Below are 14,116 nucleotides of genomic sequence, written 5' to 3' on the forward strand. Positions count from 1 at the left end.
CAAGTGTGCTATTAAGAATACAATGCCGTAAGAACAATAAGCTCATTGATCAAGTCCTTTAAAGAGCTGCTTGCAGATTAGTCCATTTCCTGTTTGACGTGTTTGTTTGTTACATTTACATAAATCAAAGGTATGACCTTAAGGTCTCCCATCTCTAAAAGGATATTGCTAAACTTAAGAGAGGGTTTAGGGGCAAGGAATTAAAATGATTGGGGCCTGGAAAATCCTAAACAGACAAACAAAAAGATTAAAAAATACAAAAAGTGTTTGCTTTAGAAGGGAGATAAATAAAAAGGGAATGATATAAATATATCAGGTAATCAATGGTTCAGACAAGATAAATTGGGAACTTCTGTTCTCCCTGTCTCACCACTCAAGGGAACATTCAGGGAACTAAGAAATAGCAAACTGAAAACTTGAAAAAGGAAACGTGTATAATCATACCATGGAGCTCACTACCATAGGATTTTGTTGAGGCCAAGAAGTGGAATTCATAAAGGTATTGGACACATATATGAAGAATATCTACAGAAACATAATTAATGGTAGCATAAATACAGGGTGGAGACCTACATTGTAGGATGTTAGCCAAACTCTATAGAGTTCAAAATGGTATCTAATGTAGGGGGTTATCTTACTCTGTGGCAAAAAACAGATATTGCCTTTGTCCCAGGACCAGTTGTACCTATGTTTGTCCCAGAACAGAAAAATGCTGGGATTGGCACGTACACACACTGCCCTTCCAGTCAGGGTTTAGTGAGCCACTGAATACATTGCTACATTTCAGCCATTGATTCAATGATGCAAACCCAGGACAACTGTTCAGATGCACTTTGCAAATGTCCCAAGACAACCTGTTAGCAGTTCCTATCCTATGAACATTTTTAGTCTTTGTCCTGGGATCACAGATGTGGATTTCTAAATGAGTGTTCTTTGTCCTAGAAGAAAAATAGTCTCTCCTGAGGAAAATCCAGCATCTGTTTCAAGCCTGAGGCTATGGGATTTTCATTTCTTCCTCTTAAGCCACTGTCACAAGTCACCATCAGGGAGAGGATAGTGGCCTGAAAGTACCTCAGGACTGATTCAGTATGGTACATTGTTTCTGATACTCATTTGACTCTGAGGGCCATATTGCACATTATACTTAGCCTTAAAACGCAAATGACCTCCTGTTCAAGCAGTAAAACACATGCTAATTGCACTCATATCATAATCAAGTTACAACTTTTTTGCAAGGAGTAGCTCCAGATCATATTAAGTAACATGTGTTCAGCTATTGTTGAACTGCTTCATGGAGATAATATGAGCAATTTGCAGTCCTCACCCAGCCATGACATCAGCCAGGGACCCCTCTGCTCTACCAGGCCTCCAGGTGGGATGAGGAAAGCCACACTTGTCAGGAGGATGGATCCTGGATCTTCCACTTGTCAGATTTCCCCAGGCTCAAACTGAAAGCTGAATGCCTGCAGCTCTGCAAGGTCCTGGGGCTGGCAGCAAGAACCTACTGATGACCAGTCCCAGCCCTGGCACTGCACCAGAGCCCGTTCAAGACTTCAGTGTTGTACCAGGACTAAGACCACCAATCAATGAGCTGTGCATGTTTGAAATCATAGTAAATAGTACCATGTGACTGCTCAGAACACGTTCTAACTTTAATACTCTAATATTTAACACATACTAAATGTCCCATGTGCCGAGGCCCTGACATTTTCCTCTCCCTAATACATATGATATAGAAATTGCCACAGCAGATATAGTATTATTAGAATCCAATCAGATCATTTGCCTTCCTCTGTCAAATGTCAACATTTGTACAGGACAGGTGGGATTTGAGGGAGCTAAATTTATTTTCTTTAAAGAGAGGGTTTGGTGATTTTGATAGCCCAGGATGATCAGGCACTACTTGAATTCTTTTCCTAAGCATCTTGTGTGCACAGATACCACCTGAAGGCTGTTCTCAAGCTTAATACTGAGAATGGAAACAATATGTTGACAAAACTAAATCTATTGACATTTATGTCCCAAGAGTGATTGAAAACAGAGTCTTCCTGAGGTAGGAGTTAGAACATTGAACCAGCCAGCTATTTCCCTTCCCTCCCGTTCTAGTCCCCAATACAAGGCAGGTTGACACTCTCATCTCCTTCGCAGAGGGGGAGCTTGAAGCTGAATGGCTGCAAGAAGTGGGTTTATCTACCTTGATCTCGGGAGCTGAAGAGGAGGATGGACAAGCCTTGTTATCTACACTGACCCGAACTCAAGCAGCTGCTGTACAAAAGAGATACAACACCTACACCCAGACAATGAGGAAGAAAAATAAGCACACAGTCAGAGATGTGCGAGACATCTTTGGAGTCAGTGACTCTTCTGTAAGTACCTCAGATCTCACAGTGCCTACTTATAGTACATTTTGGTTAAAAAAATAAAAATAAACTTACTAAAATAATTGCTGCACAATTTTGCAATTATCCTGTTCTGTAATGTTGTTTCTGTTGTCAGCCTTCCCTCTGCACAGTACTGTCAAGACTGGCATTTACTCCCTTAATTCTTGGACACTGTTGTATTACTCTTGGCGGTTGTACAAGTACTTCTGATTTCTGAGGACACATACTATTTACTTATCAATCTTAGTAGTGAAGTAAAACCTCTATAATGAAACAAGTGGGGGCAAATATGCATAAGCTTGAATACCTGCAGGCATGTTTGCAGTTGTTGCATTGGCAGGCTATGTTTCACTAATAAAGTAAATTAAAGAAAAGCATTAACTATTCATTTTGTCATGGCTATACGAATAAATAATTTCCTCTGTTGACTTTCATCCACTTCTCTGGTGGCAGCCATAAAAGCAATAGTACTTGTCCCTATACCTGTGTGGCCATGTGTCCAGCTAAATAAATCAAAGCAATGTGTCTGGCTAAAAGTCAAAGCAACATGCATGGATTTAGATGGGCTGTCCTTAATGGAAGTTGTGACTAAACTGGAAAACAGTGCTTTGGAAATGCACATTAAAGTTTATGTACAGTATAGTAAAGTTTATGTGGTTAATAAGTCATAACAAACTCCTTTTTCATGAAGTTATTCACTCTCTTTCTTTCTTTTCTTTTTCACCAAAAGATATATTTTGGGGGCTACTAAATTACAAATTCCTTTAACAAATGTTGCTATATGGTAAAATCAGATTGCCAAAGTACACAATGGGAGAGCTACTTAGTGATCTAAGAGCCTTGTTACATGTTATGATGTGAGCTGCCCAAATGTTGAACAGCATTAGTGCTAGCTTGAGTTTGGAAAAATAACATGTTCATGCTAGCAGGGGCCTGGAGGACTGAAAAGTAAGTATCTCCCCCTCCCCTTCCCATTCCAGGCTTCCCCCCTGTATCTTGGGGTAGAGTTCCACTACTCGCTGACTTGTGGCTGTCCCAAGGAAGCAGGCAGGGAAGGGTTAATCTTTTTGCCCAGTCCCCACCACCACCACTACTGAGCTGCTGTTCTTCTCTGGGCTGAGCCTGGCCCAGACAACAGCAGAGGTGGCAGTGATAGCCAGGAAGGCAGGTTAATCCTTCCTTGCATACTCCCCCAGGACAGGCAGCGCAGCCAGCCACAAGTAAGCAGGGAGCAGTGAGCAGGATGGGGGTGAACCAGCAAGAGATGGGGGTGGATGGGGTGTTTACACTAAGGTGCAGTTTAGAATGGCTACACCTTAGTGTAACTGGAGCTGGGTAACACAAATCAGAGATGATACTGCCCTGGAGTTGCATAACTTTGACTTGCCTAATGAATGCTTAACATTAGTTTCATATGTTAATGTGTAGACAATCCAGGTGTTAAGAGCTCCAGGAGCTGCCCAAAATTACCATACAACGAGGCTCTTAGTCTTCAGTTTAAATAGGTAAGGCACTTTGGCACTTCAGGCTCATACCTCAACAAGATTGCTACAGCACTACCTCTAAGAGCACTGTGTTGTTTCTTGTGGGTGGACTTTCTTGCATGAAATCCCAAAACATTTTGCATGAGCTAAAAAGACTTTCTGTAAGATTAGCAGCTTGCCCTGTTTGCCTCAGGCCAAATATTTGTGACTAGCTATGTGACCAGCTTCTTTTTCAGGTAAAGTGCACTATAACATTTATTAAATACTTTGTGTGGTAGAATCTGTATTTCCTGAAACATAACGAGATTTCATTTCTGTAACAAAATGCAGCCGAGGGGGGGGGGAAACACATTACATTATTTTTTTTGTTTCACAGTTGCACAGATTATAGATGATCTTTTGTTGATATCCTGATATTTTTTTCATGTTTCCCACTTCCTGAAAGAATCAGAAGGTCCAAAGTTAAGTTAAAGCCTTATCCTTCAGGTTATTATTTTACAGTTACCTTTTTAAAAATTTGACCCAGTATATCATTCTGCCTTGTGAAAGTCTAAGATAACATTTGAAAAAAAAAAACTGCTGTGGCTACTCTTTCCTCCTTCTCATGAAATTGTGCTTCTATATAGTTCTAACCTAATTACTAAACACTCATTGCAAACACAACTGTAGGCCACACATTCACCTCTGTTAGATAAAAGGGAAATGGGGGAGACTACAAAAGGCACAAAGAGTAGTTAGGCACCCAGCTCCTATTGAAAAATGGAGAGAATTGGGCAGTTAGTTCCTAATTGCCCATCAAGCCATTGAGACTCTTCTTCCATGTAACTATCTCTATTTACTACCCCAGAGATTTGAAAAAAAACATATTTATCACCTTTCTAGTGATTAGGAGAAATTTAAGAAATGCTGGCAGCCTAGACCTCGGTGACTGATGTACCTTGGCTGAAATTGCTCCTACCAAATAAATCATCATTTCAGTGAGTGTTTGAGCACTAGTCTGAAAAGCAAAGCAGTACTTACTTTTCAGTCCTCCAGGTCCCTGCTAGCATGAAAAGCACTACTCTGAAAAGCAAAGCAGTAATTTTAATCAACCGTATCTACTTCTCTTGCCCACTGGTTGCTTCAAAGCAGGAGCAATGAAAAGTGTGAAAATCTTTTCACTTACTACCCTCCACATAAGAAGAATCTTTATCCACTCCTCCAGGCATCATAAGCACAATGGGTGCTGAGAGGAAAGGGATACAGACTGGGTTACTTTCTTATTCCCCTAATGATGACGAGGAAAAAGTGATTAAACTACAAGAGCCACCCAAGGGGAGATTCATTTAGCTTTCCCCTCAACTACAAGAGAAAGGGGAATAAACATTGTTACTATGTAAACTGCACAATCATCAGCAATAGACAAAGGATTATCCTCCCTGTTTTGGTTTTTTCCTTTGCTTCCTAAACAGATTTCTTTCTTCCTTTTTTTGTTTTTAGTTTGCTTTGCTGTCAGCAGACAGGAGGAAAAGACACAAGGGAAGGGCAAGTAAAGATTTTCCTAGTCATTGTGGGCAAAGGGAAAGTTTTAGTGAAGGTTCCTACACTAGGTTTATAAGTTCATTTGAAAGGTGCTACATCACTGTCTGGCATAATGAATCAGAGCTCAGAGGATCAGGTTTTGATACTGTTACCCAAGAAGAGGAGTGTAGCACTGAATCTTTCTGCTTCAGGTCTTGATGACACCAGAGTTACAGATCCCTCACTCTCCCAATTGCAGGACTGCTCCCAGAAGAGCACAAAACACCCCAAATGTACAGGGAAAGAAGTGAAGAACTGACTTCACTCTGAGGCTATCACACCCAGAACAGTCAATCTGGTTTAAAAACAGGAAGCTTGCTATGGTAGCCTAAGATCAGATTCAATGAGGGCATATCTACATGCGATAAATTCAGGTGCATTAAACTTCTCCCGGGCACACATCTACACATGTACCGGGGTCAGAAGCAAATTGAGCACAACAGGAGCAACTTAGTCTGGGGCTGCTCCTGCTGTGCTCTCCCCCACCCTGTAGCAGCAAAGGGGAGGCTGGGGGCACTGAGGCCAGCCCCAGCCTGGCAGGGGGCTCCAGGGGCAGACTTGGGTAGGCAGGGGGCACAGCGGGTCAGGTCTGGGCTCCAGGGGATGGGGCAGAGCTGCTGTCTGGAGCTGCCCCAGGAGCCAGGGCCAGCTCCCCTTCCCCCACCCCCAGAGCTTGTGGCTAGCCCCACCTTCTCAAGGCTGGGAGATACCCCAGGACAGCAGGGAGCTACAGTGACAGCTCCTCCCTGCAGCTTGGAGCTAACCCTGAGCTCTACACGGCTCAGAGCTGCCCTCAGAGTCAGGGACAGCTCCCCCCTGCTCCCCTGAGCTCATGACTTAGCTAGGCAGCAGTTGTGGCCCCCTGCTGCCTGGGCTAACTGGGATCAATTTGCTCCCAGTTGGCATCTACACGTGCGCTTTGAGGATTAGTTTAAAGTGCCATTTTAAAGTACCTGCATCTGTGGGTACTGGCAAATGACACTTTAAATTAATTTACTGCACAGTAATTTCTGCACACGTATAGATGCTGATGCTTTACTGCACATTAGATTAGTCAAATGTGCAGTAGCGCGCATGTGTAAATGCACCTTGTATGTGCTACCATGAAGCCCTAAAAAAAATAATGCTTCCTCGAAATGTTCTCTTAGGGAGCTTCCCTTAGATGAAATGTCTTCCCCACCCCTAACAGTACTCATCTTGTGCTCATCAGTACTCATCATGTGCAGCAGAGAACCATGTTTACTGCTATGGTGTATTAGTTACAATAGCCTGATTTTCATGAGTGCTAATCACTCACAGCACCCATTTAAAGGCTGTTGGCTGCAAGTGCTCAGTGTATCTGAAAATCAGGCATTTTGGTCTCTGCTGAAACTTAAAAGTAAAGTAGGAAAGCTGTTGGGGAGGGTGGGAATTGAAAACACTTTTGGTAAAAGTTAATTTCATACTAATGAATCGCCAAACCCTGAACACCTCCATCAAATAAGACATCTTTTTAGTTCTAAGGGGCTAGGGACAGAAGTTGCACATAAACCAGCTTAAGTAATCAGAAACTAGTTTAAACCTGTAACTAAACAGAAGTTAAGTGCACATAAACCAGTTTCAAAATAGCCAAAGCTGGTTTAAGATAAAGCCACTTGAACGTAGTATCAGACTTAACTGACTTAGGTCAAACCATTTATGGAACTTCTGTCCCAGACCCAATTTAAGTTAAATCACAGTCCCCCAACATACCAGGATGCTTTGCAGCCCTGGGGTGGGCTGTGCTGTCTACTTGAGCAGAGCAGGGTTGGCCCAGCCCCTCTGTTCTCTGGTCAGAGCAGTGAGGGCTGGCTGACAAGGGGGTGGGGGTGGGAAACCTGGATGGGGACAGCCTGGGAGTGGAGTTTAATCCCCTCTTCCACCAGCATGGGATGCCAGCTGGGGTCTGCCAGGCAGAGGTACAGTGGCCCCTGTCAGGCATTCCCCCTGCTTGCCACTCAAGCAGTGGGGAGCCTGTCCAGCCCTGGCAGCAGCCTGAAGTGAAGTGGGGGAGGGAGGGAGGGGGGGGTTAATCCCCCCTCCCTCCCCTCTCCCACCAGCATGGGACACCAGCTAGGGTCTGCCAGGCAGGAGTGCAGCATACCCCATCAGGCATTTCCCCTGCTCACTGCTTGACCAGTGGGGGGCACAGCCTGCCCCAGTGGCAGCCTGAGTCAAAGGTGGAGGGGAAGGGATTTAATTCTCCCCTCCCTCCCCTCTCCCACTGGCACAGGACCTGACAGGGGCTGCTGCAACCCTGCCTGGCAGATCCCAGATGGGGTCCTGTGCCAGTGGGATAGGGAAGGGAGTTCACCTTCCCTCCAGCCTTCTAGTCACTGCCAAAGTGAAGGGAGGGCTCACTCTAGTGCCCCCCAGCTTCTGCCATGAGCTACTGCAGGCATGTGGCTGCATTTCCAGAATCAAAAGTGAATGTCTGTTCATTTGCTTCTCAGTTCAATCTACGCTGGTTAGACTAACCTGCAAAGATTGAATTTATTCAGGCTCGGGCTTTTTGAATTTCTGTATTTAGCCAGGGAGTTTTCCTAGACTAGCACATGCAAGATCAGGCTTTAATTAAAGAAGAATCTCAGCTCTCCAAGGGGCACAAAAGGCAGTTAAAGCAACAGTGGTGGAAACAGTGAACAAATCTACAAGTGGAAACCTGCAGCATGAGTAAAATGATAACAATAATATCTTGGGTTTACAATTTCTCTTAGCCGTGCTGTAGCACAGACATTAGCATTTTCATTTTGTGATGGTCTGATGATTAGTTTTTAAATCTTCTATATGGCAGAAAGCTTTTTAAAAAACTGCCTTTCTGTCTCATCTCCCCTTTTATTTTTGCTATTCCAAAAAGATTTCCACTTCCCACTGTCAGTTCTACTGTACATAGTACTAGTAAACACTGGAGGAATTTTTAGTATCAATAATGGGTACTATCTAATGAAAAACTGTAAATCAGGATATGCACCAAATTCTGTCTTCACTGATGCCCCAGCCCAGGGGCCCTCTAGGCCTAGTGCATTTATTGAAAAATTCACTTTTCAATTTTTCCCACCTTTTTTTTCTTTAAAGAGACTTTGTTGAAATATAAAATTCACATAAGGAAAAAATACCTCTGTTTCTTACATTGTATAGCAAGGATAGAAAGCTACTTTAAGTCCCCATAAGAAAAGTCATAAGACCTGTCACCTTTAATTCCTTGTAATGGAAAGATACAAGTAGCCAGCACTGCACAGATAATCTTTTATGATTTTCTAACTTGCACTGGTGTTAATACAATGTGTAACTGAAGCATGACTGGTTTTTTGGCCACCCCTTCTCCTACTGTGCTAGCCCAGAAAAAAATGGCAGTTGTAGAAAAGGTTCCCTTTTAGATTACTGTGTCACTAATACTATTTGCTATATGTTATCAAGATGAGAAGGATTTTAAACAAATGTAATTCATATTCAACAGAATATTTTTTGCCTATGCTTTGCACTATGTAGAGTTTAGGCATGGAAAAGAGAGAGGATGAGAAAGTCAATTTTGCTTGGTTTATAATCAGTTTCAGTAGAATAATTGCCCTTTGGCAATATTTATTTGAACCTCCAAAAAAATCTCTAAGATTAACAGGATACATGATTATTTTTGTGTCCTGTAAAGGTTAGGGATTTTTTGATAATCTAAAAACATCTGAGAGATTTTTATTTACTTTTATTAACTAGCCCTTGCATTTTAACGAATTACAGTTGAAAAGAAGCCTTGTGACTCGCATCCTGTTTGTGATCAAGTTTGTAGCCTCTTACATGGACTGTCTCAGGAGAGATTTTTTTATTCAGCATACATTTGACTTTGTTAATCAAATAACCCAAAGGATAAGGGTACATACAGCAACTGCAAAATTATTACAGTCTTCCAAAGTCTGTCAACTTTTAAAATACTTGCCATCTTATATCTGCTGTAGCCCTGTTCCTGCACACTGACTACAAACTAGAAAGACAGTGTATTCTGACCCCAGGGAAAGTATCACCTCACATTGATGAACAGCTTCTTCATCAGGTTAAAAGGCAATACTGGACTCATCCAGGCTCTCCTCAGGGCTTCTGAGCTGAAAAGATGATGGAGGCCATGCTGGGTTGCATGTAAAAGCCTGGTGAGGGGAGGAGAGAATACAGTTCTCAAGTGTCCCAGCAGGATGCAAGGAAGATCACAATAAAAATAACAAAGCTGCTAGACAGTTTAGTAGTCTTCATCAAGCTGCCTTCAAACGTGTTTTCAATATTACTCTCTCTTATTCACCTCTAATGCTCCTCAGGATCAGTCCCTTCACCACTAATCAAAAGGGCAAAATTCAGCACCTGAAAATGTGTCACACCATGTGAAAGTTGCACTTTGACCTTCAGCCCCATTCGCTGCTGTGACAGATGCTCGCACTCTGTTTTTACGCAGTGTGAAACAATTTCTGGGGTGAAAATTAATGAAAGTGAACAACCGAAAAGGGACTTTTTCCCTCAGATAATTTTGCAACTCTCTGGTAAAAAAAAATCAGTGTTACGACATACTGTAGTCTGTGGGGGGAAATGCTGGTGCATATTTCGAACTGATTTTGGCCACCTATTCCTTTGAAGTGCTGAGTTGCCTCAATTCCTACAGATTTTCTGAGGAAGTGGAAGGTGTTCAGGGTGCATCAGGAAGAACTCAGCAGAACGATCGCAAACTGATTACAAGCAAGATGAATTACAAATTGATAAGAACCTTTCACATGCTGCAATTATATCCAGCAACTTAATTAGTCCATTTCAGTTATATAAGGCAGAACTCATTAGCTTTGGAGAAATACAGTAATACTTGCTGACCTCACTGTGCTCTACATCTGTGCAGCCTGAAGAAGATTAATATACAGGCTGGGTATGTAAAGCTTATTCAGGCACATCACAGTGGATTGTTTGAATTTGATGAAGACAATATAAGTTGTGAATGATACACTGTTGATTGAACTGTAGGCCTTTGATTTAATTCAGTGTGATCATTTTTCCTTGCCCAGAAGCCCACATTTGAGACAGCTCCAGTGTCACCAGTTCCTTCTAATGGTCTCCAGCTTCCCGGCCAAAAGCCAGCTTGGAAATCAGTTAGCTGTGAGTATGCCAAGTATGTTCACTTCATCATAAAACTGAGAGCTAGACAGGACATTTGGGGCACTTCCCTGTTTTATATTTGAAATGTACTAAATGCTCTTCTCTAAGACTTGTGTGATCATTAATATACCTATACATTATAGTTGTGGCCACTGTCCCCATTCCTGGCTAGTATTCTGTTGTACTGGAGTATATAGAAATATAGATCCCTGCCTTGAGCCTTTTTAGTAGAAGAGATACAAAGAGTTGAAAGGCTGTAGATATGAATATAACCAGGGCTGGACACAGGGTGAACTGCGTGGCTGCCTGTGGCCCAGACAGGATTGGGGCCTGAAAATGGTAAATTTTCTCTGTTGTCCCATTTATTATTATCATTATCTCTGGTGAAGGGGGGGTCCGATCCTAAAAGTTTGCCCGGGGCCACCAGGAGTCTAGGTACGGTGCTAAATATAACCCATTGCCAAATCAAGATGGTAATGAATTTAACTAGCTTTGTTAGTAACATGTTTTGTTGCTGGTTTATTAGGTGTTGGCAAATCCCAAAAAGAAAAATGTGAATACATTTCTCATTTCACCAATCCTTCAAAAATGGTAATAACTGAAAATAATTATTGTATTGGTTTCCATCACAATATCCTTACCTACTAAGTTTGTGCCAATTTGCACAAACCAGGGGTTGGCAACCTATGACCTGTGGGCCAGATCTGGCCTGTGGTGACATTTGATCCAGCCCATGGACATGGGACTTCGGCAGTAGCGGGCTTCAGCAGCAGTCATTTTCCTATGCCTCCACAGGGAAAAACATGAGTTGCAGGTGCTCTCCCCATGCTGCCGTGGGGAAAAGCGACAGCAGCTCAGTCCTAGCATCCACCCACCTGCCTCTGACATGAACTGAGTCAGTCTGGCCTGCAGCCTTAACAGGTTGCCAACTGTTTGGCCAGCCTAAGGCTGGCAACATTAATGAAAACGATGGAACTGCTCAAACTATTGTCTGGAGTACTGTCACCAGTATGTGAACTGGAACTCATTTGAGCTAATATACTTTGAAGCCTCTGACAAGAGCATTTCTTTAATAGGAATTTCATTTATAAGTTTTTGCCTAGTTCCAATTAATTTCAGCGGGCAACTCTGCTTTGAAACAGAGCAGCCAGTCATTTTGTGGTTTTGGAATCTGTTAGAATCCCACCAGAGCTGGCATAGTTTTACAAGCTGGCTGGTAACATGCTGAACCTTGTCTGCACAGGTTGTGTCCATAGTAGAGTTCTTGACACAACAAAGTAGCAATTAGGGGGAATCGTAAGAAAAATATGTATACTATAAATATGGTACCAGCCATTGAGGCAACAATGTTAGCAGCATTTTTCTATCTAGAACTTTTGACACGTTCAGGAGACACATGCACATGTCTTTTCCCTGGCCAGGGTGAACAAGTCCATAATATAGAAATGTGATGCTCATTCTGCTACTAATAAACAGGAAGGCAATCACAGTTGATTCACCTTGTATGTAAAAAGCTACAGGAAATAGATAAATAATCTAAAATAATAGCAGGACTCATACTTCAGAAGGTTTGTTTCCTGCAGACAAAACAGGAACGTATGTTACGCTGAAATTTCTCTTCAAGATTGTTCCCTTAGCACCTTTTCAAGTTTTCGGTTTTCTTTGTCCTTTTTTTTAATACCTGCTTCCTGAACACAAGCATATGCTACATATTCATATATAGTTTGCCTTGCTTTCAGCTAATAGCTGTCTAGACTGTGGACTAGATAAAGACAGGCCATCAGTAACAGAAGAGCTATTCCATGAAGTTTCTTTCTCAGAATCCATTACAGTGCTTCCAAAAAGGAGAGAATGGCCAAACAACCAACGATTCAAAAAGGATGATTCTGCTTTGCCTGTAAGTTTTTAATACCTCCTTATTTTCTTAGTAGTTTTTCTTTACTCTGTTAATTTCCTGCTTTATTTCCTTCGGCATGATGAAGTCTTTTAAACTATATTGGATTTCCTTCAATATAGAGGCTTCATGCTGTGTTTGTCTGTCTCCCACAATTCTGCATTCTCAGGGAGGTGCCAAAACTGGAACGCATGCTTAAGTATAGTCATATCTTGTATCCAATGCATTTTAGCACGTGTACTCAAAGCATGTTGGGTACATGTATCACCACAAAACTTTCACACGGAAACAAAGATCTGTGGCAGCTACTGACTCTAGAAATTCTTCTCTGTTACTTGGACATTAGTCCCATCCAAATTCTCTGTCCTCTTCAACACATGGATTTCTGTGTGTGAAATCCATTGTCACTGTGGACATGGGAGAAAAAGCAGGTGATATCATGCCCTAGTATCATTGATTATCTCAGATAACTATTCATCACAGTTGCAATACAAGAGAGAGACCATTTCAATGGTTTGGGGCAAAAGATTATTATATCATGAAAACAGACAGGCATGGAGTGGTTAGTCAGTTAGACAGCAGTCAGCCTCAGAACAAGCTGGCAACTTTCTGCTTCCATCACAGCCTCCAAAGCTGGGCCATTGAAACAGATTTATCACCAGTGTGCTCCAAAAACAAAACTTAAGTCAGAGCTGTAAACATGTAGGAGCCTAAAGAAAGTCATAATGGGCATGAGATGCTCCCCTAATCTGAGATAGTTGTCATCTACGTGGACATTGAACTCATGAAAAAATATCCAGTTATGTTTCTTCAGCGCTACCAGTGGAGAGTAGAGCAAGAAGCACAAAGAGGCACGCGGTGGCTGGAAGAGGCACGAGGTCTGTCTGGTTTCTGTGGTGATTATAATTTGAACACTTTTGGAGGATAAAGATTTCTCTCCTTTTATCATGGTTCTGTTATACTCAAGCTCAAGGTTCTTCCATACTTCTGTTTATAGAAAACCAGTTATCTGCACCAGTCATCACTAGAGCTTGTGTGCCCATGCGCACATCCCCCACTCCCAGTTCTAGATAGATGCCTAATCTCCCAGTCTTGAGCCATGGTATGATCTGCCTAACTGACAGAGCAATATGAGACAAATATGCCTGACTGTTGGCTTTGTACTCATGGGTACACAATTGAGTAGTTTCAAAGAAGGGCATAAGTATGCTTGAAGAGGCCCTTTATGTGCACTAAAATGTATTTTGTGCATTCTTAAATGTATGCAAGAGCTATTCAAATTTATCACAAGCATAAACTTGCTAGAATTAAAATGTGAAAGTATGGCTATTGTTGTTGGCATTTTCCTTTGCATGCTGCCACACGTGATATTTTTCACTTATACTGGACCAAATTGCAGTGAGAATTTGTGCTGGCAAGAAACCTCCTCTCATTCTGCTGTGCAGCTTGAACAAGGATCACAATAAAATTTCATGTAAGCAGGGACTGATCACTGAAAAATTAAATAGTAATCTAAGAGGGCAAATAACCAAACAGGGATGAAGTCTACAGGGGCTGGTCCTCCACATCAGGATGTATAGGCTGTGATATCTTAATAGAGAGCCAATAATTGGGGAGGGGGGTGGATATTGTGTAATCCTGGAAAGGATTTTGCCACCTAA

The 14,116-nt window shown here is 42.1% G+C and overlaps 1 protein-coding gene across 3 annotated transcripts in view; it reads left to right on the plus strand.

Annotated features, from left to right (window-relative positions):
• The window catches only part of ARHGAP28 (Rho GTPase activating protein 28), a 104,953-nt gene that overhangs the window by 66,661 nt on the left and 24,176 nt on the right, over positions 1-14,116 (plus strand). For all 3 annotated transcript variants that reach the window (XM_014606606.3, XM_019490519.2, XM_019490518.2), the window contains 3 exons: positions 2,149-2,366; positions 10,471-10,561; positions 12,301-12,458. In XM_014606606.3, the coding sequence (XP_014462092.1) occupies positions 2,149-2,366; positions 10,471-10,561; positions 12,301-12,458 (467 nt within the window). The remainder of the gene's footprint in view (positions 1-2,148; positions 2,367-10,470; positions 10,562-12,300; positions 12,459-14,116) is intronic.

Source organism: Alligator mississippiensis, chromosome 3 (genome assembly GCF_030867095.1).
Source record: "Alligator mississippiensis isolate rAllMis1 chromosome 3, rAllMis1, whole genome shotgun sequence".
In the NCBI taxonomy this organism is placed as follows: domain Eukaryota; kingdom Metazoa; phylum Chordata; order Crocodylia; family Alligatoridae; genus Alligator; species Alligator mississippiensis.